Below are 27,868 nucleotides of genomic sequence, written 5' to 3' on the forward strand. Positions count from 1 at the left end.
TGACAGGGGGCTTATAGAGGATTAGGTGATTTTTACTTTCTTCTCTCTGTTTGTCTGTATTTACACTTCCTTTTACAGTGAACAAAATCTTTGAAATATGGAAATGCTTACATACACATAGATCTCTGGGACAAGAAACAGTGTTACCTGTGAGGAGGAAACTAGTTGGCTGGGAGTCAGGAGTAGGAAGATTTACTTTTCATCATCCGTATTACCTTTCGTATCTTTTGAATTTTTGTTAAGTACACATATGACCCACTCAAGAACTTTTATTTTCTTGGGTCTGGTCCACCAAACGTTCAACAGCGTTCAGTTATTGACACAGTCCCACGGTGGGGACAGAGCTTTGGATAACCTGTGTGTGACACATCCATGCCTGAGTGTCACACAGCAGGGTTACATTACACAGTCTTTGCTCTACCCTTTAATGGCTTTCTGCTAAAGCATTATTGTCAGGCCTTCACCAGAGAGGCCTCAGCGTACAGTTTTCTTGCCTCAGTTGCCTTTTCCTCGCTTTCTGGCCTTACTGGAAAAACTTCTCCCCTGCCCGGCCTCCTGCCTTACACCCTCCTTGCCTGTCTTACGCCCCCCCCACTTCTATTCCCTAACCTCTAGTTCTCTAGTTCCCCAGTTAGGCTAAAAGTCAGTGACATGCAAATGGCATAAACTGAAACCAAACTTTTGACAGTTGCCAAAAAGGCACAAACCAATTAATTCACAAATAGTAAAATTTCACCACAGGAGCTAAGGATAGACAGACATATAGATAGATAGATAGGCTTATTTTGAACTGCTCTCTTTCAGCAGCCTTAGCAAGAATACTCCCTGCAGCACAGTCTTACTTGATACATTTTCTCGACCTTTGCAGTTATTGATGTTAACAGTTTACACAATAGATACATCTTACAAAAATACAAACTATATTTTCCAAATTTAAACAAAAGCCTTGAATTTTGCTACACCTGAAATGAAGAAACCCCTTTAAGTTTATTCCCAGGGTATTACTTCACTATGACTCAGAAGCAAATTACTGAGTCATTAGTACCTGTTTAACTTGATAATCAGTGTTTCAAGCCAGTGCGGTCTGATTACCCTGTAACACTAAGCTGGAAAACATACAAACAAACAAGACGTTCCTACTACCGGACCCCCTATTGCCTCCAGGAAGTAAGAAACCTAATTAATACCCAACATCCATTGATCACCTATGGAAGATAGAGCAAGCATGACACTAATTGCTACGACTCCAGTCTTATAATTGAGAAGAAAATATCCCCTGGTTGTAAAGCTTCCCTATTTGTCCTACCCCGTCACAACCTAATCTCTCTCCATCCCCCTCTGCTGATTTTCTTAACCTAGAAAAGCATAGAGAGTTAAGCCAGTAGAAAGATAGCCAAGAGCTGACTTCACTGCACAGAAATAATATACCCAGATTTTTATAATCACCACTTATGGATAGAGGGTCTTCCTCCCAAACACCCTAAAACTGCTGGTTCTCAACTGTTCCTGAGGGGTTTAAAGAAGTTAAAGAGAATATTCAGCGCAAAGAGGCCAAGGAATTAAAAGGGCATGTCATGGCAAGTGATTACAATTGGTAACTGCAGTTAGAAACTATTGAGTTGAGACGTCTCTTGACCTTTTTAAGATCCCCCTTCAGTTTGCTTTAAAATGTTATTATGTTATGTTTTTACTGTATATATAATGTCATACTATTGTCGGTCTATAGAACCTAAGTACACTGTTATTTGTGCTTTGTAAGTAGAATTTATTTGGTGGTGGTGGTAACAAGTTTGTCCAAATTGCTTTACCCAAAGCCCTACCAAGTTGATCTTTAGGGACGAGACCCAACATAAGGCCAAAACCAACATGAAAACCATCCAAGGGAGATCCAAAAAAAGTGCTAACCCCTCAGCAAGTGTGAACGGTCAACTAATAATCTGAGTAACTGACAGAATTCTTAAAACTCCCAGAAAGAGGGCATGAACGCTTTCTAACATCCACTTGTATCAGTCCCGTATTTGAGGACACTTTTAAACAATCCGTAATTATTTTAAGTATAAAAATATATATCCTTTTCGCTCAATTAAGTAGTAGTTACTGTGAAGAAGTCTGTCTTTGGAAATTACACAATTATTCTAAGATATTGCCATTCTTTAAAAACTGCCTGGACAAAATCAATTTTAAAAGCCACACCAAGAGAAAATCAACACATTTTGTGAATGTACTTTTTGAATTAAAACAATTTTAATTCCATTTGATCAACTGTTTTATTTAGACTACTCAGAATTACTTTAACAACATCAAATCTACCTTTATCCTTCCAAAATAAATACAAAACCATTATACTCTGAGAGTCCAAAACCACATAGAATTAAGCACCAAAGGTGGTATTCAAAGTCCACATAGTATAGTAGGTAGGTTTTAAGTCATAATGTGATTTCATAAATGCTAATAAACGCCTGACAGAATACATGTCTACCTATTCAGAGTCAGTCAGATTCAAATAGTCTTAACTGAGCCCCTGGTAGGCACCAGGTATTGTGCTAAGCACTTTTAGTTAGATTATTGAATTCATATCCAATTTTAGGATAGCATGATCTTTCAAGGTGGCTGGGGTGACAGGGCGAGAAAAAACAAAACTCTAAAAGAAATCTTACAACCATCCCAGGCTATCCTATGCCCTAGAAGGCTTAGAGACAAATCTATATCCATCAAAGCAAACCTCATTCCCTGCTCTAGTTTATGGCCTCAGAAAAAGCATACACAATCTAGGAACCACCTAAAAACGGTGTTGGAAACTAGGCTATTTAGCCTAAATATCTGGAGCCTTATAACTGGGAGTGAGGAAAGGAATGAGGGGCTTTATGTAAACTGCATCTTGCTTCCTTCCTACGGTAACCAAGATGAATTTGGAGCCTATAGAGTGGTAAAAATAGGACAGAATAGGGGAAAACAACACAAACCATTCCATACAGGGTGCTCCTTTTACAGTGTTACGCTCCCTGTAATTCTGTTATCACTGCTTTTCAACTACCAGAGCTGTCTCCATGCTTCCACCCCGAGTAACTGCTACAGGAGAAGGCACACATCCTGTGTTCCATGGCCATCCTCCTCTTCTCCCGCAAGTGGCAGCTTGCTCCACTTCTAGCAATTCCCCTCCAGCACAAGCAACAGCTACGCATATGCAAGACCATAAAAAGCCCTTAGACTTGCCCCTCGGGCCTTCCACCAACCACAGAATTCACCACTAACATCACTCATAGATCCAGCCACATCTCAATGCACCTTATCTTTGCCCAAATCTGGAAACCCCCAACTGAATTTAACTTGCTCAGTTCTCTGAAATGTCCTACAAACACATTCTCCTCCACAGTGGACGTGGCATATCCTCCCACGCGTACCACCAAACATTCTGCTCACAGCCGAGAAAAGGCAAAATGTAAAAGGAGACGGACTGAGGAAGTAAACATACTAGGAGATGAACAGTGAAGCCAGTACACCGAGGCCTCAAATGAGGGCTTGAGAACTGAATTTGGCCCACCGATGTATTTGGTTTGGCCCACTAGGTGTTCTAGTTAGCAATGAGTATTTAAATGAAAAAGATATTAGAGGAACTTAAGCCCAAGTTCCTGCAGAGCAAAGGGCTGGAACTGGCCCCTTTAGATATGGCACGTGCTGTCCCGTCTGGGACAGTCGCCCACATTTATTGTCCATCTGGCCTGCTTCACTGATTGAGCAGCAAAAATCTTGGGACTTCTGAATCTGCTACTCCTGAACCACAGGACAGTGAACTATCGGTCAAAGAGATTTCTGTTCATTGTTTACAAGTGATCTTTTGTGAGAGCCTAGCACCGGACCAGGTATCTTCTCCCAGGTCAGTTTTGGCCTGATGATCTTCTTAAAAGGTTGCAAATAATTTGCTGTGGTCTTTAAGACGACCACAACAGTTAAGAAGAATCAGTAAAAAGTGACCGAAGGACCAAAGGTAAAGACCATTTGGAATAGATTGCCTGAACTAGACGATCAAAATCAGTGGGGTAGTCAATTAACAGGTTAAAATCCCATAGATGTTTATGTTAAAAAGAAGTTATGACATGTACAGAGTAAGACACAGCTCTCCACAAGAGTGATACGTTAAGTGACTAAACAGCTTTTCACATTGACATAGCACTTTCAATATGTCAAATGCTAACAATAAATTTTTTCATCTAATGTTGATAAAACCCTTGTGCTATAAAAGATGGCTAGGCAGATCTTATTTTCCCGTCACAGGTACCAAAGCATAAAAAAGCCAATAGCCTTCACTAAGTCACCCTAGTTAACAGGGCAAAGATGGGATCACAATCCAGTTGTGTTAACTCATAAATCCTTTGCTCCTTCCACAACAATACACTGCCACTACTGCCTCTCATCCACTGCTATCCTTCAAAGGGTAGAAAAGCTATTCCAGGTGTTACAGAGAAATGTGGTTCCACAGGAGACTGGAAGTATCCATCACAGAGAAAATAGGCCAATAGGATAAAGTTACCTACATGAACACTTTATTATACTCACATATTTCATTTCAAACTTCTTAGCCAACATTTCCACTTCTTGCCTCTCTTGACGCTCATCATTGAATGGGTCTTCTGTGGGAACAGGCTTCTTCTGATTCTAAGTGAATGGGGGAAAGAATAGAAGTATTAGTATTCATCCAGAGTTGAAGGTGTCCTTAAATTTAATGCGAATCAATTTTTCCAAATGTTAACAAATAAGTTAGAAGCACTAAAATGAGAAAGAAATGTTGGCTTGTACTAAAAAAAAAAAATTACAATTTTAATGGATTCTTACACATTCTACAGTTCAAACTGCGTCCACCTGTAAAATGATCGCATGGTCACCCCATCCAAATAAGGCCTAAAAACCCCAAGAAAATTAGGTAAAAAAAAAAAATCCCACTTATAGCTCGAGTTTGAGTTCTTCCTAAAAAGATTCCTACTTTGGTCAGGAAACGCTCCTAAAGGGATCTCTAGGTTATTAATTTAGAGTCAGCATTTCATCATCTGCCCTGAGTTATTACTAGACTATATGTAGCTGCTAGAGCTTTCGGCTGAGGCCCAGCACCAAGCTCCACATTACCTACATCCTGTCAATGGAGATCCATTCCGGGAATACGTTCTACTTTCAAATAAAGCTAGAGAAGTGACATCGCTGCAAATAGATTACATTACATGGTTTACTTCTAGCAGGGGAGAGGGAGAGTTTCTTATAGAACTTGTGTTAAAAATACACACACACAGCTAGGATTCCACGTTTAGCATCTATTTACCAATACAAACAAAAAGATAAATCACATCCTTTACTCAAGTTTACTATTTTAGCAGACACATTTCATATATATGGAAAAAAGCGAAAACAGAACGATACAAGACAACTGATTAGAAAGTTAAATTTTTTTTTTTTTAAAGGAAGGCTAGATGTTTTTACTGAAGTAGCATCTTCAAATAATTAAAAATGAAAGTATATTACAGCTGAAATACTGGATACAGATTTGGTTGATCCTGAAGGGCAAGGAAAAAAAATTCAGAAGAGACAAAGATTTGCACACTTTGGAATTGGGACACTTCACCCTGGATACAAAAGCTGAGATGTGATCAATCTAAAAAATATGACAGAAAAATATGGACAGAAGGAATACAAAACAATTCATCATACCTAGGGCACTAGCATAAAGGAATACTCCTTAAAGACTAAAGAAAATAATTTTAGAATCAATTTTAAAAGTTACTGTAACAGGTAATAAATGTACAGAATCCTTTATGCTAACAAGAGTTAACCAATGGAAAATATAAACATGACATAAAAGGAAATAAACTAGCAGGAACAGCCAGATAATGAAATAAGAAACACTAGGCATGTTCAGAATGTGGCCTTAACGTGAGATTAAAGTTAAGGACAGTGAGTAACCACCTGGCCTTGCCGTTGTCAACTGCGTCTGCATGTCACTTTGAGGTCCAATTACTAGGTCTTATACGTGCAAATAGAAACACATGGAGATACATTTTTAAATAAGAATCACCTTATGTGTCATTCTAAAATATTTCATGTAGACTTCACATAGCAATCAAAAGTAAATCTTTTATTTACTCGATAATGTCTAAAAATAAATTTACGAAAACTGACTCACTTTTCTTTCATTGTAAAGGAATAACCCCGTACCCACCATCAAGGCTCTACATAAGCTGTGTGCTTTTCAGGTGAAAAAAGGATCTGAAAAGTATTTTAAATATCAAATTTACCAATTGCCACCAAGCAAAATTGACACAGTAATTGTTTTTTGACGTTAACTCATTAACACCATTTTCAGGAGCTCTTTCCCATACATAGTATCCAAAATAGGTCATGTGACAAGCAAGGAATAACACAGAATTCTGTAACAGTATGATAACATTAACACTATTATCATTTATTTTTCCTTTCATAGTAAATGTTCAATGAATCATGTTCACAAATGTATGTTCTGTTTAACTGATTTTCTGGTTTACTAAGAGTTAAAAAAAAGAATTGCTTGTGTAAGAATCACTGCTGAAATGTATTTCTAAGCGGTACTATTTCCCTTTAGCCAGAAAAGGTGAACAAATTAATTTTTCAGGCTAGAGATGATTTAGGTGTCTCAGTCATCATCCCGAATCACCTCAATCAGGGCTCAATACTCTACAGATCTAACAAAGGTTAAAGGTTTAGCTAACCTGTGTCCTGACAACCTGGAAGGAGGTTTTGAATTTCGTATATTGCCAACATATGCTTGTTTAAATGTGCTTTTTCTCATTAATAAAGATTATAGAAAAAATTCTCATTGCATTCAGTTAATCAGGGTTTTACTATTCATTTCGTATTTATGAAGGACAATGATTTAAATGTACCCCAATACAGATGGTGTTCACATGTAACAGGTTTTTTATATCTATACCTATCAAGGATCTGAAACTAAAATCTTATTCAGTGATAGATGGCTATTTCAAATTTTTAGAACGTTTTTCTCTTAATTTCACAAGATCTCTTTTCCTCCCCCTTCTCTTACCCTGCTATATGGTGTGCTGTTCAATGATAATAACTCAAAATTAAAGCTATTTTGAAAACATAACATCCCTAAAAATATTTGGACTCCCCCCGAGGGGCAAAAGAAACAAATTTGGGAATCGCCACTTTCCAGACCAATTCTAATGGCCACATTTTGCTTTTTGATGGTCTCTCTTCCTGGGATTTCCTTTTGTGGATCTTTGACAACTCTATTTAGAAAGGTGTTTTCTATACTTACGTAATGAATATGTTCATTGGGGGTAATCATAGGAAAATCTGGCAAATCTTTATTGCAAAGATGCATTATATAAAAAATGGATTTGCTTTGTGGAATATGTCCATTGATATATGGCTAAATATACAATGAGAAAATTGAACTAATAAACGCCTAAATTGGTAGTTAAACTGAAAAATTAAATGGAATTATTCATCCTTCCCCTATTACATGAAACTAGTAGTTCTGATGTTATCAAGTTAACAAGGTAAAGTGTCAAAATTAACGTTTTTATAATTGAAAGATACATATCTATTGTTAATTTATCAAGGCATGAATATTACAGCATATAGAGAGTCACAATAGAGGTCTTTGTATTTCTACTATGACTTTAATTTTAGCTCATTTTGGCAGATTCCTGTAAATTTAAGCTATATGAGTTAACTACAAGAATTTTTGTTTTACTAAGAATTGGTGATGATATGCATATAAGTATTAATAAAATCACATGTAACCACTCTGTTAGCCTCCTCATTTGCAAAGTGGGGATAATGGTCCTTACCTCACGGAGCTCAAATGCACTAAACTCGATAAACCATACACCATACTCACAGCTGTGTCTAGCATATTCTAAGAACTCAGTAAATGTTAGCTATTGTTATGTATTTTTATCCAAATAGGTGCTTTTCACCTGCAATTTATGAACTAGATTAGGGAGTAAAACTGCAAACCTACTTAGATTAGAAAATCAAATACAATTTATTTTAAAAATGCTCCAATCCAGCATTTTCAAAATTTTTTTTGGGATTAAAAAATGACATCACATTCATAAATAATAGGGGCACTGAAGTGCAAAATGTGACGTAGAAAAGACCAAAATGATCTCTACCTTTAATTCATTTTGGTTGAAATCACTTAGTAATGATTTGACACACAACAGTATTTGTACATTAATGATTAAAAGATTATCTGCAATGAAATAAACAAAATCTAGTGACAATAATATATTTTTAAATTAGGAGTCATTCATTTCAACTATAAAGATATTCAAGAATAAAAATAAAACAAGTAACTTCTGGAGTCCGTTAGACCTGTACTAAAGCAAAACCTAATAAAGAGCATAATCACTAAACAATGGAGGAAATTGTTCTCATATTACTCTTACTCTATCTTTTCCCTTTTTAGTTTACTTCTGAAGATCACCAACCCACCAAACCTTTCTATTTCCATTGTTCACCAGTTCCACCAAAGGCATACCTATATCTTTTCAATAAAGTTTTTAAAAATTCAAAGCTGAGATTTTTTCCATCATTCTCTAAACATTACAATGGCCAAGTGCAACAACCTCCAACTCGCACCTATAAACTAATTATATGCGCTCAAATAAGAATAGGATAGTAGGCGCCAAATGAAACAGGCGCGTCACCTTCCCAGTCAATTACAATATGAACAAATTCCGGAGAAAACAAAGCTAAAAAGGTTCACCAGCATCAAGAGAGAAAAATAAGTAACCAGATAACTAACACTTCACCTTCATTCCTCAAGTAGAATTCTTAGTCTGAAAATGTTTAGCTTACTCTTAAATCCCCTTCAATTAAGAATACTCCACGCTCACAAGCGCATCTCAACAGCCACAACGCATAACAAATAGTGACGAAGATGAGGATATTGGAGGGGGTTACACAATTTCCCCGCTTCAGAGTGGGGGGCGTGTCCCCCAAGGTTTTCTCTTCCTCTCTACTGGAAAGGACAGCTGTGGAGCTCCACACGGAAAACCCAACCACGCAACTTGCAGGGCCCGCTGATTTTGTGTGGGGGGCAGAAAGGAGGAAAACCTGAGGTTTCGAAAGGTGCAGAGGAAAACGTGCTCGGGGCAGCTACTGGAACGGGTGCACACGCGGGGGGAGGTCGGTGGAGCCGGGTGGGAGCTTTGGCCAACCCTGGGGAGCAGAGGAAAGCAGCACCAACCACCCGACCCCTTGCTCAACCCCTGCCCCTCCAGGGCGACCAGAGCTCAGGGTAGGCGTCAGATGGTGCAAACCACTGAGGACGGCGGACGGCTCCTAGACTCCCGGGGTCTGGGGGATGAGCGAGGAACCTTCTGTACCCGTTGTTCTCCGCACAGCAGCAGCTCCGGGTAACTGAACTCCACGCAGCTCTCGTCGGTGGGATCCTTGAGCACCAGCTCCAGGCGCACCGTCTCCCTCGGCGGCTTCTGCGGCGGCTCGACCCGGGGAGCAGACTCCCGCGGCGGAGGCGGCTGCAAGTGCAGCTGCGGGAGCGGCGGCGGCGGTGGCGGCGGCGGCTCCGGCCGCGGAGGCTCGCGCTGGAGCGACATGGGCGGTTCGGCGCGGCTGACCTCGCGCTGGGGGAGCGGCTTCTCGCGCGGCGGGGGCTGCGCGTCCGACCGGGGGGCAGCCTCCCGCGGGGCCGGCTGCTCCGACCGGGCCGGCTCACGGTGCGGCTGCGGCTCCAGCCGGGGAGGCTCGCGAGGGTACTCGGGCTCGCGTTCAGCCCCAGGGTACTCGGCCTCGCGCCGCCTCACCGGTGACAGGCTAATAAACGCTACTCTGCGCGGCTCCGCCATCCCCACTGTTCTGGCCCTCTGCCCTCGCTCGAGCCGGCGCTCGGTTGTACGCCGAGTTGTTTGCCTGCCCGCCCTTCCTTTTGCTCTCCTTCGCTTTTCTGCCCTCCACCACCCTCAGCCGTCTCCGCCGACGCCACCGTGAGTGCGGACCGTGCCCCCTTCCCCGCCACTATGTTCTGATGGGCTCCACCGCCATCGCCAGGGTCGCCGCAGCCGCCATGTTGGATCCCCCACATAAATAGAAGCTAGCCGCTGAGCGGGCGCATGCGCACACAGGAGACGCTCGCGTCCACCGTCGTGGCTGTGGCTCAGTTTTCCTCTTTTCCTCCCAACAGTCTGGGAGGCCAGACAGGTCAGCGGAAGTGACGTCATGGCAGGGCCGGTTTCCTTGGAAACGAAGACGCCGTCTGCACCCTTACTAAAAGGGAGGGGTTTGGGGGTTCCCGAGAAGCTTCCTCTTCGCACCCGGAACCCGGCGGCGCGCTCGGGGCTTGCCAAGGGCGAGTGTCGGGATGTGCCTGGGGCCGACCTAGTCATGGCGCCGGGTGCGGGAGCTCCCGGCACATCCCTCCCGCTCTCGGCACTAGAGAGTTGGAGTTGTCAGCCGGCTGTTCAGGGCGGATTCGGAGAAAGGGTAGAGGGACGCGGGGACAAGCCGATGTACCTGCCCGCCCAGCTCCCCCTCAGCCCTAAATATCGAGGAAAGAAAGGAAATGGCTCACTCCAGCCGGACTCGCCCTGCGGCTTCCTTCCGCAGAGCGCAACACTGACTCCCACAGGCGTCCCTTTCCTAGACCGGTTTCCTAGACCGAAGCCTGTGTTTTCTCGCCTTCCTGCGGTGGGGATTGTGTGAGCACCTTCGTAAAAAGCTCAGTAACGTTTTGCGGTTGGGAAATCGGACACCAGCAAGTGAGCAGTTCTGAGCTCATTTATAAAGCCTGAGCGGTTGAAATGAAAACTTCTCGAGGGTTTGGTATTTTAGGGTACGTACGCTCTTAAAAAGTTGAATGCTAAATGACCCATTTCGTGGTGGGGGAGAAACCTGGATTGGGCCCGCCTCGTAGGCACACCTTGATTAAACTAATTGGAATTCATATAAAATGGATGACAATTACTGTCCATTTCAGTCCACTCAGTAGAAAGCTTTGAAAGCACACCCTCCACATCCTGAAGGAATCCTGTTAATTCCATTGACCGGATTACAATTCTATCACCTATTGACGACTCTTTGAATCAGTGTGACGTCATAGACAAATTCTGAGTAGGTTCAGTTTTTTGCTCTCCTATTACTTTTCCTATTTGTGTGAACATGGTGATGGAATCGATGGTTCCAGAGGTCGCTCCCAGCTTTAAAATGCTACCATTTTCCCTTTCCACTCTTGTTTTACCTCCAGTATCCTCTTTCCCATTGCTCCTCTTGATTCTGTATTAAGGTCTCATTTCTGGATTGTCTTACCACTTTAATCACCTTCTGTCTTCAGTCTCTTTTCCTGCCAGTCTTGCAATGGGGCTATATTAATGCTTCTAAAACACTTGCTTTACTTTTATATCATTCTCTATTCTAGCTGCAACTTAACCTGCAAAGTCAATTTTATATTTAACTCATATTCTGTATCCTCCACAATGCAGCTCAGATAGCAAACTGGTGGTCTGTGTGCCACATGGTTCTGCAGGTGTGTTACTCATCCAATTTTATCTTCTAACTTCTAACGCATTGACTGTTTTTCCAACTTTGTGAACCACAACCCACAGTAAAGAGATTTTGCACTGTAATCCAGTGTACACACATATGTATGTACACACACATATCTGAAATACAAGTTTCACAATACGTTATTGTGTAGAATACAGTAAGAACAACAAAGGTAATATAAACATTTTATAAAACAACATGGAAATAAATATAAACAAGATCAAATATATGGTGCTGGAAGGAGAACTGACTCTGGGTGGTGAACACACAATGTGATACATAGATGATGTATTACAGAATTGTACACCTGAAACCTATGTGACTTTGCTAACAGTTGTCACCCCAATAAACTTCAATTAATAAAAAAAATAAGCAGTACTGAAGCAAATTAGCAACAATTTTATATAACGCCTTACCTGTTCATAAATTTATTCCAGTCCAGCATTCATGAGAACAATGCTACATGCACATTTGGTCAACGATTGAGCCTGATCTTATCCTTTGTTTTTAAATAGGCCAAAATTGAAGGTCCTAGTTCATGTATATAGGCAGTCGTGAGTAGTAGTAATGTGAATCTATTTTCTCTTAGCATTAAGTTCTTTCATTTTAATGCAACATGATGATACATTTCATGTCTGGCAATCGATTTTCTGTGTAAATGAAGTACTCAGTCGCAATAATTTATTCTCTTCATAGAACAAGTGTAATTCAATTATATTTAAGGTTTTGAAACCAAATGAACCTTATATACAATGTTTTGTTTTTATTTAATGTTTCAAATTATCTTTTTATTGGTTTCTAAAAATATTATTTAAACTATGTTTCTTGATATTTGTTGTTCTAGCCCTTGCAATTCCAGTATAAATTGTATAGGTTAATTTTTATTGACCTAAATGCTATTTTCTAGTTCTGAATATAATTTTCTTCACACAGACAATAACTCTTCTATAAAACTTTCTTGCTGCACGTATCACATAAAAGTGTTATGCAACTTGCAATATTAATACTTTCATCAAGTTAGACTGTGACTGCATAATCATTGATTCTTCAAAATATTCTGTGGTAATAGAGTTGATATTGTGTTATTGCCAAGAGTTATAGTTTTTAATTTATCAACTGCTTTGTCACCAAAAAAAAAAAAAGCACCATATTCATAAATACTGGATGAAAAAGACTGTCGGCACTTAGTATGATCTATTCCTCTTCTGCTACATTGATAGGAACTGAATTCAGTGATTGTCTTCTTTCATTAAGACTTGCAGAACAACTGAGAAATTGTGCCAATAACTTTATGCCTTTCCCTTAAGAACATATCTGAGGGGCTTATTGACAAGTTGATGATGGTGTATTTTCCAGTGTCCTTTTAATTTTGAAGGTATTCAATTTTCACTTACAGGAAATGCACTATCTTTTTCTTTTCAGAATAAGACGTAAAGTCAAGATTTTCTGATTAGACTGAACATTTTTCTCAATATTTTCACTATTCATAATTCCAAATCTAGCAGCTACATTTGAACATGCTTCTGTATTTTTTACTTTATTTCTTTTTATTCTGATACTAAGGCAACTTCTCTGAGGGCAATTTACACTAGTTTGATTAGTGTATTTTCACACACACACACACACAAACACACACACACTATACCTGATGAAATCCGTTCCCAAAAACATATTTAATGTTCTTCATTGGGACTCAATTGAAAATTCTGTGTTTTCTATCAGCAAATAAAACTCCCCTGTACCCCATTTCATAAATCACAGGTAGTGGTGATAATATAAAATTAGGCTGTACGATGTTACCTGTTCAACAAATTAACCCAGGAATTCCAATGAGATACCGGTGTGTGTATCACATGTTGCTCCCCAACTCTAGCCCTGGAAGGATTAGTGTGCTTCACTCTGACAGTGAATTCCTTTTTTTTTTTTAACACTACTTGTGACCCTCAAAATTGATTTCACAATCTTCTAACTGGTTGCAGTCAACACTTTGAAATGGACAGCCACCTTACTAGTTGGAGACTGAATAGGTGGGAAAAATTAATTTAGTAGCTAGGGACTTTCCAGGGGTAGAGCATGTCAACCTATGCACTTCTGTACAAATTTGGAAAATCACTTTTGTTGAGTGGTGAAGGCCTTTGAGGAGGCTGGAAAGAGGTCGAAGTCAATGCCTGTTCAATACAAAGTCTTTAAAAGACTATATCTTTCAGATATTAGATTATCTAAGATACTAGTGTTAACTAACTGTAGAGCTATAGGATCAGGTGCTCTTTTTTAAATAATACATAAAATACCATGTGAAATCAAGGTACTCCTACCTTTTTCATGAATAATTACTATCTAAAACATCTTCAGCACACAATTTTGATAATTTTGTTTATATATACCTAAAATATCTCTGGATGTATATTCACAAAACTGAAAAGTGATCTGAAGACGGATACTGAGTGGCCGGTTTTAGAAACAGAATAAGTTTAACTGCTATCAGCTGGTGACAGTCTAGCTGTGCTTGTTTTAATGTGAAGCCAACTCTGGTAGCTGAACATTTGCATCTTTTTTAATTTTTAAATTCAGGAATCCTTAACATACAGGAAGATGCATACAACTTGATGAATTTTTGTTTTTGTGTACACCCCTTTGATCATTACTTCAAGATATATAAGATTTCCTTCATGCCAGAAAGGTCTTTCCTGTACCTTTCCACTCAATACCCTCACAGAACTAATCCCCATTCTGACTTATGTCATCATAGATTCGTTTTGCCCATGTGGATGCTATGTACACAGAATGATAAAGTATGTATTCACATATATATTACGTCTGGTTTCCTTCAACCAACATAATGGTTTTAAAATTCATCCATGTTATTGCATATTACCAGTATGCTTATTTTTTGCTGTGCAGTATTCCATTTATGAATATACCACAATTTGTTTATATAGTGAACTTATTAATGGACATTCCATATACACTTCAACTTTTATGCTTATAAAGTATAATTACTTTCTGTTTTCCAATTTTAAGAAGCTCATGTTGAACAGTTCCCTGAGCAGAACCTGTGTGCTTTAAGTAATGAAGTACTAAACTAATAGTAGGTTTACCGGAGCAGGTTCATGAGATTATAACCATGGGGCCAGAGTATGGGAATTTCACACTGCAGAAGCGGGAGGACTAAAAGATTCTGTGTGAAAGTCTGATGCGTGAGATGGAAAAGCTTTGAGATTTATTTGGCATAACTGGGCAAACATTTTTCAGCTCTCCTCCCAATATACAAATGTTACATGGACATTCAGAGAAGGAAGAAATCAAAGAGGTTTGGCATAGTTAGGGAAACTTTATGGAGGAAACAAGGACTACTTTTTAAGGATGAGGAGGATATGGGTCAATAGAACAAGGGAAGGCATGACCACAGAATCAGAGACAGACTGTAAGGGCCTGGAAGGATGGAATGAGCTGCCATGCCCCAACAGCGTGGAAAGAAGAGCAGTGGGAATTAGAACTGAATAATATTAGAACTTTTGGTTTCAGGTATCGTAAAAGAAATCAACATAAGCTAGTTGAATACACAGAGAAGTTTACAAAGCAGATGCTGGAATTTGTCCCAGAACCCAAGGGACGGAACACAATTCGGCTCCAAGAAGATGGAACCAGAATTAGGGACTAGGAAAGCTACACAGACTCCAGGCAATATTTTCTGTCTCATTTCTGCTTCTCTCTAAGATCTGTTTTATTCTGCTCCCCTCTCTCTGTGGACTAGCTTTCTCTGCTCCCCAAGTTACCCGATTTAAAATATGGCCTTGTTATACTTACCCCAATTGTTTTTTTTTTCCCATCTTTGTTGGAGAGACCAGACTAAATTAGGAAATGTTTAGGTCCAGTTCCAAAATCAGAGAGAAGTTTCCCTGACTGACCTAATTTGGGTCAGGTGCTCACCCCTTGATCAAACAACTAGGAGGAAAGTATAGCTACCAGGAGCCTGTGATGAGGTAGATGGAGTTGGGGCGGAGAGCAGGAGGCTGTTCCAAGAAAGGGTAAGGGGCCTGTCAGGCTATCCACCACATGTCCACTACACGAAATGGAAGAACATGTTGTGGTAAAAAGCACTGTGAATCACAGTAATGGCTTATCCTAGAAAAAAACTGTAACAAGTATAACAAAACTGACTTCAGAAACAACAGAAAATCCAGGCCAATTGGAACAGAAGAAATCAAGAACGCTGCTGCCAGAGAACTAGCCCTCCCTTTTCCCAAAGAAAAAGGGGGGAAAAGAAAGCTAGAACCAGAACGTGTCACAGAGAAATTCTACCAAGGCTTTACAGGACACTAGGTTTAATATTATTTAAAGTGTACATTATAGAATAATAGGAGAAAAGCTCCCAACTTCTTTTCGTGACCCAAACAGAACACTGATTTCACTTCTAGCAAAGATTGCACCCACAAAATATACACATTAAAAACTTATACAGGGATCCTATTTTTCATTTAGCAGGTTGACAAATGCAAAAAAAAAAAAAAGGTAATACTGTGCTGCTGTGGTTTGGGGAAACAATCACTTTCATTCATTGCTGGTGGAGACAGGAATTGGAATCACCTCTGTATAGAGCTATTCAGTAATACCTGTCAAATACAAATGTATATACTCTTTAATTTAACCCCGTACTTGCACTTCTATGAATATATCCAAGACCTATGATAATTTGTATGTATGTGTTCTCACCCTCACCTTGATTCGTTAGATGAAGTTTTGTTTATTTTTTTTCAAAGAAGTAGCTCCTTTGCTTACTTCTTAATTATACCATTTTTCTAGTTTTAAATTCATTAATTTCAGAGTTTATTCATTTTTCTTGGCAGAGTCCTTATGTTTATTTCAATATTCTTTGTATTACTTCTTGATAAGATACTTAAGTCACTCATTTTTTTTTCTGTCTATTAATATAAGGATTCAACACCTTAACTTGTCCTCTGAGCCTTATATCTAATCCAGTTCGGCTATAGCGTGGTATTTCTTTTATCCCAAAGTGAAAAGAGGGTTTTTGTCTAGGTTTTTGTTTGCTATTTGTTTGAGTTTTCTTGGTTGGTTGGTTGGTTGGTTGGTTAATTGGTTTTCTTTTCTGTCTTCCTTTTTTTTGTTTGGGTGGTATGGTTCTTCATTTTTTGGCTTTATTAGCTTCTACTTTTATGATTAGAAACATCTGCATTGGTTCTATTTTTGAGACTCCTGCTTCCCTTCTGTAACTTTAATGCAAGCACCTTCAGCATTCAGTGTCTTAGTGTGCAAAATGGGAATAATAATATACATACTTTTTAAAGTTGTTGGGATTGAGTTAATGTATGTGAAGTGCTTTGATGAGTGGCTGGTGCATAGTAAGCACTTATCTGAGTGTTTGAAGGTATTTACCTGAGTGTTTGTGGCTAGTGTACAGTCAGCTTTATTGAATGCATGTTCAATGGGTCCCGGAAAAGGAAATCTGTTGTGTTTTCAAGGTATAAGCTATATTAACAATATATTCCTTTAGTTGTGGTATTTAAGTTATCTATACATTTTACTTACAGTTTTTTCATTTCAACTGGTATGAATTGTAATCTACTACTATTGTCATTGTCACTCTTACCGTTTGTTTTTTTAATATTGATGCCATTTCCTTTGTTGCATATTCATAACTGTTATATTTTCATTGAGAAATGGACCCTTTATCATTCAAAGTGTGTTCCTTTGACTTGCTTAATGATTTTGACCTGGATTCAACCCTGTGTGATTGTGACACCTGCTCTCTTTTTATTTGCATTTGCCTGATTGTACTATTGCCCATCTTTTATTATCAACATTTATGCGTAAACAGCACAGAGTTCGGTTGTGCTTTGTGATCCAATCTGCCAATCTTTTTCATTTAATAGGTGAGTTCAGCCTATTTACATTTTTGACATGAGAGGTACGTCTGAGCATAGATCGGCCACATTATCTTATGTCACGTTTTCTCCTTTAGGTCTTTTAAAAAAATCCTCCGTGAACTGATGATCTGTTTGCTTTGTTTTATGTACATTACTGCTGATAATTTGGAAGGTTTATATTTGTGTTCTAATAGGAAAATTTTATAATACGCTTAATCCTCATTTTCTTTGGACATTGTCTATAATTTAATACTATGATCAAAGATAAAATTTATATATTTTCCTTTTCTATACTTTATGTTTAACTTGGTATTGTAAAATACCCTTATATACTTACTTCTTGATTTATCACCTTGAATGATAACTTAAAGGTGAACTATCAATGAACTAAACTATTTTCTATTTCCTTTCAGAGTTCTACTATTTTATGTTTTGTTAGTTTTCATACACACATCACCAATTTTCTAGTGATATTTTTTGTCCACTATTTCCCTCCCTTCTTTCCTTCTCCTTCCTTCTTTCCTTTCTTCCTCCCTTTCTTTTCTCTTGTGTTAATTTTCTATAGAGCCTTAGCTACATTGTCTGTTTATCTTTGAGGAAGATGAGTTTTCCTGGAGCAGTTCTTTTGGTGAATATACATGCCATGGGACCCCAGGTCCACGAGCCCACCTGGCAGGCATTTATTTACGTTACGACTCAGGGTTTTACATTTACTCTCCTGCACCTCCTTTGATTAGCATCTGTGGAACTGTTCACACTGATGTTTCTCTGCTACAGGGCAAAGTGCTTCCTGCAAATATGGCTTCACTCTGTGATTCTTCGGTTTGCTCGGTCTCCTGTGCTTCTCAAAACTAAATTGTGGAAATTTTTTTCCACTTATCATAGTGCAATGAAATATGAAGATTTAGCTTTTTCTCACACTCGCCCCCAACATGGACACTTCCCATCCCCCACAACTTCCCATCCCTGTCCTCCCAATACTGTTGGTCTATTTTTGGTTGAATCTATGTTGTTTCCTCTCCACCCCAGCCCGTTTCTCTCCCAATCCTGATAACCACCAACCTGACTTCTTTGTTCATCATTCTCCTGCTTCCATTTTGATTTTATATTTATGTTTGAGTTGTCTTTTAATTATAAAAAGTTATTACTATAAGCAATTTATTGCTAAGTGTCATTCGCATTGTTGCAAGAGGCTATAGTTCAGTTATTTCGTATAATATTCCATTCTGACTTTACCGCAGTTTATTTATCCATTCCCGTCAGTGGGTATTTGGTTTGTTTCCAGGCTTTTCCTGGGGTCAGCGCTATGAGGACCATCTTGCACATATCTCCTGCTGTACACATACAGGAGTATCTGTTCAACATACACCAAAGAATGAAATTGCTGGGTCACAGTATGAAACTAGAAGTTTACAAATAAGGCCATACTGTTTTTCAAAGGACAAATTAACCTCTACATGAAAATAAAGAATAGGAACAACTAAAGTTAAGATTAAACATCTGTAAGTATTATTCATGGCTTCACTTGTACTTTTATCGTCATCTGACATAATTGCTTACTTATTCTCTACCTAATTAAGTTCTATACTTCAAGTTTCAGCTTAAGATTCACTTCCCCTATTTGGCTTTTCTATTTAACCTACTCCACAGTGTTTTTTTTGCCTGTTGAATTTCCTCAGTAAATGTATAACTATGTGTATGCTATTCCATCATTTCATTGCTTTTACAGTACCTTGCGGTTATTTTTTAGGTCACTATTACCTATATTTCCATCCTAACATATGCTTGTAATTTTAAAAACTTGAATAGCTTGTCTCAGCTCCAGCACATTAATAACTACTCTTCAGACACTGGCAAAGGAGAGTATAATTATATGTTTACAGAGGAAATTAGAAATAGATGGACACATGTAACTGCATAGTAGGAAAGACCTGTACATGTTTAAAGGAGCAATAGGTCCCCTTGAAACTTTCGTTAAGCATATAGTTATGTCTGTTATAGTGCAGAAAACCTAATTCAGGAACCCATGAACAATTACTGGGAATCCAGGTTTTTCTTCCCCTGAGGGTATTCGTTCACACACAGTGGTTGTGAATTTTGTGTCTGGTTGTTTCACTCTTTGCTTCGGTTGGGAAGAAGCTTGAAGGTGAATTTCTGGTCCATCTTTAGTAATTCTGGTATTACTTTTTGTATATGAACTTTGTTCTTGATTTCCTTTACTCTTATCTGCAACATATCTATTCATATGTTGGAAAATTATCACAAATCTGGAACACAGTGGGATATAAGTAACTGACCAGATAAATGCACGAGTACAGGAGTGAATATTAAAAAAATACGATGAATCAAATGAGGTAACATGCACCCGTAATTTATGCGATGGACACCCAAGTCTGTGCTTCCCACTGTCCTCTCACCCAAAGGTCACCTAGCAGGGTACTTATTCCCTACGTCTGAGGTCTGGGAACTGTGCTGCCCTAAGAGGGGCAGCCTGACTGGTAGACCTGCTGCGTCTGCTTCCTTTCCTCCCATTTGCCCCAAACACCAGGAAAGTTCCTAGTTGTATTTGGCAGTTAGGTGTTATTTAAAGAAAGGGTTTTAATGTAAAAAGAAAAGTGTCAACTTGTCTGGACACTACACACTCAGTTCGCACACCTCAGCTGATTGCATTCACCTAGTGTTTTCCTTTGTGCTGGCTTATATTCCTCCCACACTCCTGCAGTCGGAGGTAAGCTGGGTTATAGGCATATGATCGGGTCCCTAGTTCTGCTTCTCTGAGCTCATCTCTAAATAGGCAGAATACTGTTTGAACATTATCATATAATACATGTAAGCCTTACTAGTATTGTATAGGATGAAGAAGAGAGAGAAGAGGACTATCTAAGTCAGATTGAGACAGTCCTAAGTATAAGAACTAGCAAGTCACTAATTCGTTTTTGCCATTATAAGGTAGATATAACTATTACGATGTAATGCCCACCTGCTTGCAAGGTTTTCAGTGTGCCAAGCTCTAACGGAAGAAAACAGTCCTTTGTCGTCTGTGTTCGTGGGTGTATGTTGCATATGCTGCACACGTGGCAGAAGCCTGGGCATCTTGTTAGCTCTGGAGTTTCAGGATCCATTCTGACCGCTTCTGGGGGGGGGGGGGGGGCGGGCAGGACATTTCCCATTTATAAGGATACGAACGTTCACGTTGCCTTCTTTTACCTCTCAAGGCTTTGTTCCTACTGACGACAACAATCACGTTACTGTGTTTAGTTGTGTAGACTTGTTCGACTGAGCCCCTTTAAGGGTCAGGACTATGCATTATGTATAGTCACAACCCTAGCACCTCGTATATGTTGGCACATGATAAAACAGTAATTAGATGGGAACCAGCATATATGAGGTCAGGTCTCACAAGTGCCCTGCTCTACCACCTATTGAATGTTTAACTATTCAGTAAACAAGAACATGAGCGCTTTCTATGTGGGCGGTATTGTAGTGTGCACTGGTCATACAATGTGTGGAATGGACTGTAAGTCAGCAAAGAGCCAAACCTAAAATGACTTAGCAGGAAACATGGGCCTTTGCGGACAGGAATTCTTAGGGAATAAATATCTATTATCCTCTTACGAAGTGCAGCTGGTGCAGCCCAAAACGTTGGGGTTTTTTCCCCCCTTTACTCTGGGGTCAGGAAAGAAAGGGGAGAAGGCACACGATATACCCAGGGCTCCCACTCACCACACTCACAGAATGTCATAATAAGAACCAAATAAACTTTAATTTTAATATATTACAGTAGAATAATTCTTTTGAAGTATAAAAATAATTGTAACATTTTTTTCCATTTGCAAGTAATATTTGCTACAAACTATAAATAGTCCATTGATGCTATGAACTGTACACATTACACTACATTCCTGAGCTGGGACCTTTCTCTCTCCTCTATCACCACATGAAGGAAAACAGCTGTGCAATCTTGGGAAGGGTCCAAGACATTCCAGAAGTAGCTACCCTTAATGGCAGGATTGGATGGTATCTCTCCTAAACTAGTCTTTATGTTTTTTGGTTCAATTCTACAGATTAAAAAACTTTTTTAAAAAATGAGTCTAAAATTCTGGGAATTGCTATTTTTTGAATATCTAATTTTTTCCCCCCAAAAGACAGGAAAACACAGGGAGAAGTGTTAAATTCAACAAAAGCTCATTGAAAAGTAAATCGCCATCAGTGGAAAAGCTTTCTAAGTATAGGAAATCTGAAAATAACAGCAATTAACTGGAAGACAAATTTCATTGCTAAAAGTCACTGAGGAATTCCATTTGTCTTTTTCCACTGTTACGTTTCCTAATATTTTAAGTGAGGTAAGTTAAGAATTACCAGAAAGATTCTAAAAATTATAGCAGGTTCTGCCCAGATCTGACCCACCGAGTACTTTAGATGCTGAGAACCAATTATTTAAAAAGTAGGAACAACATAATGAAACAGAGAAGCTTTGGCATACAAAAAAGATGTAACTTTGTTTTCTACAATTCAGTTATCCAGGCCAGTTTATTTTGATTTGTGCTCTGCACTGCTTAGATCTGGGTCTAAGCTAAAAGATGAGAAAACTGGTCATCTTCCTGAGTAGAGCTGAAAGAACCTCTTGCAACTGTCTTTGACTCCTGCCATGTTCCCATCTCCATTCTATGCACTTTCATCTGCAGTGAGATGGTCGGGGTATAGGTGGAGCAACTGATACAGTGCTTATAGGAATTCTCCTGTCTTTAGTGCTTCAAGGAATTATAACTTTCAGTGCTCATGCTGGCTAGGGATGGCTCTGCGCTTTCTACACCTCTAACACTGAGTACCCTAAACTCCCAGGAAAAAAAATTACATGGTGTAGAAACAAAGGTAATCTGGTACAGAAAAACATGGAGAGCTATTTTCTGAAAATAGCTTGTGAGCCTCAGAATGCTCAGTTGTATAATAGGTTTATGTTGCAAAAGCTCAGAAACATGGGCCTGGAATATGACTTTGGATAGAGTGAGGCCCTTGGGAGATCTCGCAAAGGGCTCTACACAATCCATATTCTATATCATTACATTAATACGAGCAAATGGCCATAATGCATACATATCTTTGTAGCCCTACTTTCAAAATTGATGTTTATTCAGCAAGATACATGAAAAAAAAAACCTAACCTGTTTTGTTACCTAAAATATAATGGAGAAGTGAAAAATGAGATTTGTATAGTTTGCTTCCTGAATAACCTTAAATGTACCACACAGATTTTTTTTTCATAGTACTCACCTTTTAAAAGACTGCAATACTCCTTTACTCCACTGTAACATGTTATAATCATCAAGAATGCAATTACTGAAAGAGTAATTCCATAAGTCTATTAGCTATTAATGACTGGACAGCTTGATAAAGGATCTGACTGCCATTCTTGGAATCATATAGCTATTTATAACCTCTGTTAAGAGATGCAAGATTCAGAGACGCATTACAGAACTCTTTATGGAATTCCCCAGTAAAAAGAATGTACACAGATGGCTAAAAATAAGATGAGAGAATGACGGCAACTCTTGAACATTAACGGCATTTGTGATTGCAGCTTGGAGAAAATGCCATAGAACGTTAATACAAAAAAAAGTTCGCCGTTCTCCTTCAAGTCAGTGAATGACCTAAGAGTACTCTGAGTATTTTTGGAAGAAAGGCACCGAAGACCAAAGTCTTATTGCTACTCAGATCCTCCTGGGGCCACAGCACAGACTATGGCACTTAGTTCAGCCAGGTGGCAAGTTCTAAGCAGCCAGCCGCTGGTTTTGTGGCTTGAAGAGCAGGGAAGGAAAACATCAATGAAATAGAAGCCTGCATCTTACATCAAACTTGAGGAAAACGCTTTTCAATTTTATGTCAAGGTGGTGGCTGGTTCCGAGGCCTGTGGAGCTGTCTCAGACAGGCACTCTATTTTCTTTGGCCCATTTCTTCATGATCCGGATGATGTACTCTACTTGGGTGTTACCCGTGCTTCTCAGTAAATGGAGGACTTCTCGAAGGGTGTCTCTGAGGAAAAGATTTGAAAGGACAAAATGCTTCAACAGAGAATGAGAATTAACAAGTAAAATAAACTCGTAACTGTTCTTCATATACTTCTCGTAGGGCATTTTTGGTGACAGACTCCTTCCTTCCTAGCCTTCGTTCTTAGGGTGGCATATAGTGAAATGAAAATTCTGTGACCTCCTTCTCTCCAACCCAAGTTTTCCTTGTTTACTTATATTACCTGCATACATGCTATTAATCTTTTTGTCCTGATAGGACATAAATATTTCCACTTCTGTGCTTATTTTGCAGGACAGAGTAGAAAGAGGGTATATCAAGGAGTTGGGTTCCAAGAGCTGGGTTGAAATTCTAGCTCCACACTAACAAGTCACTTAACTTGTCTGAGTCCCAGATTTCACTTCTGTTTCAGGTGCTAATCACTTTAAACTGGGTGTCACTGCCATGTCTGTGACGTTTTACAAAAAGCCAAAGGAATGATTTCTTCAAGAAAAGTAATACATCAATGAATATGGAAGACAGGAAAATTAAGGACCAAGATTTGCTAAATGTCTAGTATTTATGTTTTAAGTAACTTAAATTTAATTACAACTAAAACTAATGTTTAAAGTAATGCATACGAAAACTTTCCTATTACCTTGTCAAATCTACAGTTCTCTCATATTTTTGACTTTCTTCCTTCAGTCAACCTCTTTTACTTAACCAAATTCTTTTAAACTTTTATTTAGGACTGGAAGTAGATATAAGGCAGGAGGTAATTGTTGATAGATTATTCACTTATAAAATAATCACATCTCATAGTCATACATTGATAACAAACATATTCCATGAAGTTCTTTTCGAACATTGAATTTAGTTTTTAAGTATTTTAATTTTGTTACAAATGGAGCTGCAAACAACTTAATTCTATGTATTCCAATGTCTCAGAATTTCAGGGAATATGAGAAAAGAAGAAAAATAACAACTATCAACGACATCCATTCCATTCCTAATTCATTAAGGCCTAAAAGACACAGTAAAAAGCCTAGACAAAGAAAAAACCAGAAGAGATTGAAAAAGACTTTGTTTATGAAATGGCAACTCAGTTGGAGTCAAATATATATCTTGCTCTTATATATAAGAGCTGTAGTATAAGAGCGGTGTCCCTAGTATATATGATTTAGAATGATCCAATTCTATAAAATAAAATAAAAATTCTGGAGGAAAAAGGGTCAGATACACATCTTAACCCTTTATTCATCAGTCTAAAACATCATGACAATTTTGAGTTTTCAGAGGACGTCATCCATGAAAACAATTCCTTTGTCTCACAAACAAGCAAATGAATAGCATCTCTTGTCTGTTGACTTACTTGGGTTCTCTCCCAGCTAAGATCATCTGGAAGATGCCCACACAGGCACCCCTCTTGCCTTCCCAATATTCGGGGTTGGGATCCAGTCTCTCTAGGACATCAAAGGCTTTGGCTGAATAGTAAAACTGGCCCATCTGAATAAAAGAAAGTATTGTGGTCACGACACTGCACAGGATGAAACAACATAGAGATGCCATGAAACAGAACTGTATAAAACGCGTGCATGGGTAATGACAACATCTTCAGTTAGCAAATTAGATAAATTTAAATTTCTTATTAAAATAAGAAGAAGGAAAATCACAGTTTGGGTACACAGGTTCAGTTTAAATGTGCTTACCTTCATTCAGTTTTCAACAACATAACATTTTTTCTACATATAGTCAAGTTGTGCTATAACGAACACATCTGTCACTTCTACTTTTATTCTAATCTTGAGGATAAACTCTGAGAGTGTGATTTGAAGTGACTGTTTTTCATGTCTTCTCCATACATTCTGTAGATCATCATTCATTCGATGCTAATTTGATCATGTTCAGTCCAAGAGGATGGTGTTTCCCTGACCTTATTCCTAAGTTCTCACAATGCCTAGATGTATACTGACTACTACTCTAAACACCAAATCTTTTAAACATTTAATTATTGTGGCAGGTATCTTTCTCAAATATACTACACATTTCCTTGGCCTTGTAAACCATGCTGAATACCGTTAAATTTTGCTTCGATTTCTCAATTGGCAATCATAAATGTACAGTGTTGCCAATTTTGCTGAAGGCTTCAAATTGCTGAGCAATCCTCCACTCTGTGTGGTTTAGTGACTTCTCCATTCCTATAAACTGTTGTTCTAAACATCTGCTAATTTTCTTAAGATCTTTATTGCATTCTTGGCTTGGCATTTTTCTATACTTCATAGGAAAAACACAACTTTCCTCCCTTTGGTACAAATTATACTTGTCCCTTTATTCACCCTTCCCTCTTTTCTGCTTATCCTTCATCCTATGTTCTCTTAAACATTTTTTTTATGTGTGTGAAATAACTCACATACAGAATGGGGCATGAAATATAAATGTACAATTGAATGATTAATTATTACGTGAACACAAGTGTAACCACCACCCAGGTCAAGAAATGAAACACTGACGACAAAACAGAAGCCCTGTGTCACTTCCGTACCACAGCCTTCTCCTTTCCTCCAGAAGTAACTACTGTATTCCGACTTTTATGGTCATCAGTCCTTTAACTTTATAGTTTTATCACCTATGTATACATTTTCAGACAATATAATTGAGCTTTGCCTCTCAGAATTTTATCTATATGAAATAATACTGTAAACATTCTTTTGTGTCTCGCATATGCTTATAAGATTTCATCTCAATTGCTGGATATAGCTCTAGTTGGTTTATTTTTTAAAAACTTTAAATTTTGAATTATAGATTTACAGACAGTTGCAGATAATACAGAGAGGTCCCATGTACTTTCACCCAACCCCCCTGCCTGATGGCTGATGTAGTAATATTATATCAAAACCAGGAAATTTACATTGCTACAATGTGTGTATAGTTCCGACATTTTATCAAATGTGTAGATTCATATAACCACCACTATCCAGATACACAATTATTCCATCACCAGGAAAATCCCTTTATAATCACATGCATTGCCCTCCCTGCTCACCATCCCTAACCCCTGGCGATCATTAATTTATTCTACGTCGATAATTTTTAAGAATGTTATATATATATAAAATCAAGCAATATGGGGTCCTTTGAGATTGGCTTTTGTCACTCAGCATAATGCCCTTGTTTTCCCCAGTTATTGCACATATTGCTGGTTTCTGTCTGTTACGGAACCCTACAAAAGCAGGAGGTGCCTCTGCCCAGCTTGGTTTGGATGTCGAGAATGATGACACCACACACACACCAAAAGGACATGAAAAGGTTTTTCACTTGACATAATTGAGTTCTCCGGAGAGAACAGGGCAGGTCTCTCAAGCAGGTCCAAAATGGCCCGAGAGAGCAAGGAAAGGAGACTGGCCTGGGTTTTTACTGTGGTTGCGGGAAGAGCTGTGGTGAGAGTTCCTGAGAACAGGCAGGGGCTTGTGTGGTTTGAATCAACTGATGGTGGCAGGGAAGGGAGCAACCAGGATTTCTTATCATTTTGTCCAGGGCACAAGGGGAAGTGGAGGGGGTGAGGCTTAAAAGCCGCCAGGATTCAAACATCCAGAAATGGAGTCAGACTCATCATTCTAGTTCCTCTTTTTATTACTGACTAGTATTTCATGCCAAACCACAGTTTGCTTAACCGTTCACCTACAAAAGGACGCCTGGATTGTTTCCAGTTTGGGGCTATTAAAAATAAAGGCAATATTGACTGTGAGTAAGTGTTTATGTGGATATATGTTTTCATTTCTCTGGGATAAATACCCATGAGTGCAATTGCTGGGTTGTATGGTAAGCATATGTTTGTTTTTTAAAGAAACTTCGGAACTAGTTCATGATGTATCTTTTTTCATCCTTTAATTTTCAACCGATCTATAGCATTATATTAGAAGTGAGTTTCTTGTAGAGAGCACATAGTCGGGTTATGGATTTTTATCTCCTCTGTTGCTATCTGTCTTTTATTTAATGTATTTAGACCGTTGACATTTAATGCAATTATTGATATATTAGGACTTAATCCTACCCTTTCCCCCCCCCCCATTTGTTCTTTCTGTTTTTCTTAGACAATGGCATCTCACACAGGTCTCTGCAGTTTGTAGCTGGAGAAAGACATGACTGTACAATGTGCACAGAAGGAGGACAAGAAAGCCAGTGGTTGATGTCACGAGTCTTTGCCTGTCCGTCTCTTTTTCCTGCTGTTCCTGTATTGTATGTAATAAATCCTAGCCATAAGTATAACTTTATGTTGAGTTCTGTGAGTCCTTGCAGTGAATCACTGAACTAGTGGGTAGTCGTGGGACCACTGAGACACCATGGAACACCAAAGTGTTTTTCACAGTCACTAGCTTCCTTTGATCTTGACCCCAATCCCCTCTCATTTTCTCTAGCAATTTACTCCA

At 38.8% G+C, this 27,868-nt stretch overlaps 3 protein-coding genes across 6 annotated transcripts in view; 1 reads left to right on the top strand and 2 right to left on the bottom strand.

The window, feature by feature from the left end:
• The window catches only part of UBN2 (ubinuclein 2), an 81,483-nt gene extending 71,381 nt beyond the window's left edge, over window positions 1-10,102 (bottom strand). For all 3 annotated transcript variants that reach the window (XM_019750359.3, XM_019750346.3, XM_019750352.3), the window contains exons 1-2: window positions 9,381-10,102; window positions 4,555-4,653 (exon numbers count right to left, since the gene is read on the bottom strand). In XM_019750359.3, the coding sequence (XP_019605918.1) occupies window positions 4,555-4,653; window positions 9,381-9,860 (579 nt within the window). In that variant the 5' untranslated portion in view covers window positions 9,861-10,102. The remainder of the gene's footprint in view (window positions 1-4,554; window positions 4,654-9,380) is intronic.
• A 124-nt stretch (window positions 10,103-10,226) lies between these two features.
• Window positions 10,227-27,707, top strand: LOC148757371 (uncharacterized). Its single transcript, XM_088799899.1, has 2 exons — window positions 10,227-10,843; window positions 27,533-27,707. The coding sequence occupies exon 1, from the start codon at window positions 10,231-10,233 to the stop codon at window positions 10,711-10,713; it is 483 nt and encodes a 160-aa protein (XP_088656025.1). The 5' UTR covers window positions 10,227-10,230; the 3' UTR covers window positions 10,714-10,843; window positions 27,533-27,707.
• IFT56 (intraflagellar transport 56) overlaps window positions 21,180-27,868 on the bottom strand; it is a 34,804-nt gene continuing 28,115 nt past the window's right edge. For both annotated transcript variants that reach the window (XM_019750387.3, XM_019750379.3), the window contains exons 17-18: window positions 24,814-24,947; window positions 21,180-23,468 (exon numbers count right to left, since the gene is read on the bottom strand). In XM_019750387.3, coding sequence (XP_019605946.2) covers window positions 23,357-23,468; window positions 24,814-24,947 — 246 coding nt within the window. In that variant the 3' untranslated portion in view covers window positions 21,180-23,356. The remainder of the gene's footprint in view (window positions 23,469-24,813; window positions 24,948-27,868) is intronic.

Source organism: Rhinolophus sinicus, chromosome 8 (genome assembly GCF_057876585.1).
Source record: "Rhinolophus sinicus isolate RSI-liver-muscle chromosome 8, RSI-T2T, whole genome shotgun sequence".
NCBI classification, from domain to species: Eukaryota; Metazoa; Chordata; class Mammalia; order Chiroptera; family Rhinolophidae; genus Rhinolophus; species Rhinolophus sinicus.

What these genes read in the sequence shown, in the direction of transcription:
- LOC148757371 (XM_088799899.1), top strand. Translation starts at nt 10,231, where the DNA reads ATGGCAGGGCCGGTTTCCTTGGAAACGAAGACGCCGTCTGCACCCTTA.